We start from the raw sequence: 2,954 nt of genomic DNA, 5'->3' as shown, positions 1-2,954 counted from the left end.
TGATCCTGATTCACCTGCAATTCATACACAGCTTTAATTCCTAAAAAAATAATTGTAATTCATAAAAAAATACTTGTTCAAAACGAAAAACATACCTGCCCGAGATCAACGTTCTGATGTAGGCTGTAACTCGGCCCATGCGTCTGCAAAAGGCTGTCCGGATTCCAAGCTTGCGTCCCCTCATCCTGAGATACCTATAATTAGAATTTAGTTTGATAAGTTGTGGTTTAAAGACAATTTTTTTAAGTAAAATTACAAATTACCTGTCCGGGGTCTGCGACTGGATGTGGTGGATTTACGGGTGCAAATGCTTCTGGTGAGATGTACTTTCTCCATTCGGTGCCGTCGTATAACCAACCCTTAAAAGGATCTGGGCCTTCGAATCTAGGCGGTTCTGGATATGGATACGCCCCAATAGGAGTAGGCTCGTCCGATGGGATCGCTTCCCAGTTTTCTGGAATCCCCGCCTCGTCCATCATTTGCTGGGCACGTGGACCGAAACCTGTATCACAGCAGAGATGCCAGCCGGTTCTCATCAGTTTTTTACCAAGCTTTCGCCACCCCTTGGTAAAGAACATCTTGACGCCGTGCGCCAACTCTCCAATCCCAGTCAATGCCTATACACAAACAGTTTCAATTATAGCAATTAGGAGTCTTAAATAACTGAATCAACGAGGATAGCAATTAAAAATATTTACAGTTCGAGTGACAAGTGGTCCGCTGGGAATGTATCCACTCGGCCCGTGCTCTGCTCTGGGGAGCCAATTCGTACGATCCATTCCTTCCACGTGCTGACTAAACAGATAGACAGATGCCATACATCCCTTCTGGTACCACTTGCGATAACGCGGAAGGTCGTTTTGGTCAAACGAGCGACCTTCTCTGATTACTTGCGCCTCATATGCAGTAGCCAACTGAACATATTCCACGTGTCTTGTGGCCCAGGACTCGTTCTTCTTTGAGCCCAACATCAACCTGTTCATAATTTTATAAGAACTTAACATCCAAAGATAAGTAACATAAATAAGGAAATTGACGGTGAGTAAACCTTACTTGTGCAACTCAACATGCGTGTGCCTATTCAATGGTTCTGGCACCGGAATCTCTTGAAATAATCCGAATTGTCGCATGCAGCGATCCGGATAGGTATGCTCAACGATCCAATAAAATAACAGTGGACCGCGATACAAGTAGTAGGGCTGATAAATTTATCAAGAATGTGAGTTATAATTTATAAATACGGTAACACATAACTAAATAAATAACTAGATTGAAACATACCCTTCCCTGCTGGGTCACTGTCGGAAGCTTGCTATAGACCGTCCCATACGGCTCCCAATTCACATGATCCTCCGTCAAACTCTGAAACTGGCCCCGCGGGATACGTGCACCCTGGGTCTTGTAGTGGGAGGATGACACGTATTTGTGCGGACAACACCATTTGTACGCAAAAGATGCGCATGTATCAAGCGATGGAGTGCCCCAGGTAGGTTCCCAATTTTTAGTTTGCGGCTCAGGCCGGAGAACTGGAAAGCGGGTCCATGACCAGTGCTGCAGAAGCATCACCGGACCATACATAGATCCTCTCCCGGGCTCGGTAGCGAGACATAGATGCCGATACAGATATGCAAGAACTGCTCCACCCCAATTGTACTGTACCGGCGTGTCCAAATCCACAATTAGATCGAGATACCACAATGGTATCCCGTCCCCGCCACTGTCTGGGTACAAACTGGACGACATCAGGTCCAAGATATATGCACGGACATACCTAGCAAAATTCAAGACAAGGTGAGTACATTATTGATAGGCTAAAGAACGGATAAATTGATATATATATATATACTTACCACTTCAGCGTATCCTCGTCGCGTTCTACTGGTAGATTCTCAAATCGTTCACGAAACTTAGATTTGAGGAAAGTCAACTCCATGCTTTTTTCATTTCTCTCAGACCCCCGTTTTTTCAAAAGATCACTCTGCTCATGCTCTTTGATTCCTAACAATTCGAAGAGCCTGCCTTTTGCATTCCTCCCGTCTGTAGTCCCCGTCACTGGGACTCCCGTAATGGGCAAACCCCATAAACAGCTGACGTCCTCCAAAGTAACTGTAATTTATCAAATTAAAAAATATAAATTTCTTCATTTGAATTGTCAGTAAATTATCACAAAGAACAGATTTATTTGAAATGGTTTCGAAGTTAATACCTGTCATCTCTCCGAAGGGAAGATGAAAGGTGTGTGTCTCGGGACGCCACCGCTCCACAAGTCCGTGTATCAGCGCTGCATCGATTTTTTTGTGAGGCATGCATGCGATCTGGTATAAACCCAATCGAATCAAGAATGGCGCGTATGCAGCGTGGTACGCGGTCATGCAACGGTAGTGCTTCACGTTTATAACATCCTTTTTCTACATTACCGAAAATAAAAATTAGAAATTAAAACAAGATGATATTTCTGAACAATTCAGAAAAAAAGAAATAAGTAATTGCTTACCTCCTCAGAAGCCTGACACACCCTGTGACTGGTATGCGGTATCCACAACAGATCACTAAAAGTATCCCGCGCCATAGGTACTTCATCATTGATTTCGTCTGTCATGCTACAAAATTAATTAAAAGTTAATTCATTATTTTCAAAAAATTTAAACTAATCTAAACCGTTTTTTCTGTTTCTGATTATTTCTAAACCAATTTGGATTACCTAAATTTTCTAAACTATTTTACACTATTTTAAAATTTTCTAAATTATTCTAGACTGTTTTTGAACTTTTCTAAATTATTATCGACTATTTTGGAACTTTCTAAATTATTCGGGCACCACTTTAAAATTTTCTAAATTATTCTACACTATTTTACAACTTCCTAATTTATTTTTCACCATTTTGGTATTTTACAAATTACTCTAAACTATTTTGGAACTTTTCTAAATTATTATACACTATTTTGGAAGTTTC

At 41.3% G+C, this 2,954-nt stretch overlaps 1 protein-coding gene across 1 annotated transcript; it reads right to left on the bottom strand.

Annotated features, from left to right (window-relative positions):
* Positions 1-1,049: 1,049 nt before the first annotated feature.
* Positions 1,050-2,569, bottom strand: LOC144551792 (serine/threonine-protein phosphatase 7 long form homolog). Its single transcript, XM_078299906.1, has 5 exons — positions 2,495-2,569; positions 2,327-2,408; positions 1,851-2,106; positions 1,282-1,771; positions 1,050-1,199 (listed from the first exon to the last, which is right to left on the bottom strand). The coding sequence occupies exons 1-5, from the start codon at positions 2,567-2,569 to the stop codon at positions 1,050-1,052; spliced, it is 1,053 nt and encodes a 350-aa protein (XP_078156032.1).
* Between the last annotated feature and the right edge of the window lie 385 nt (positions 2,570-2,954).

Source organism: Carex rostrata, chromosome 3 (assembly GCF_964058835.1).
Source record: "Carex rostrata chromosome 3, lpCarRost1.2, whole genome shotgun sequence".
Taxonomy (NCBI): domain Eukaryota; kingdom Viridiplantae; phylum Streptophyta; class Magnoliopsida; order Poales; family Cyperaceae; genus Carex; species Carex rostrata.
Note: the sequence above shows the minus strand (reverse complement) of the source record. Positions and strands in the feature narration are given on the sequence as shown.

Excerpts from the sequence above, each read along its gene's own strand:
- LOC144551792 (XM_078299906.1), bottom strand. The coding sequence starts at position 2,569 with ATGGCGCGGGATACTTTTAGTGATCTGTTGTGGATACCGCATACCAGT. Across the intron at positions 2,107-2,326 it reads GCCATTCTTGATTCGATTGG|TTACTTTGGAGGACGTCAGC; the intron begins GTTTATACCAGA and ends GATAAATTACAG. Across the intron at positions 1,772-1,850 it reads GACGAGGATACGCTGAAGTG|GTATGTCCGTGCATATATCT; the intron begins GTAAGTATATAT and ends GAATTTTGCTAG.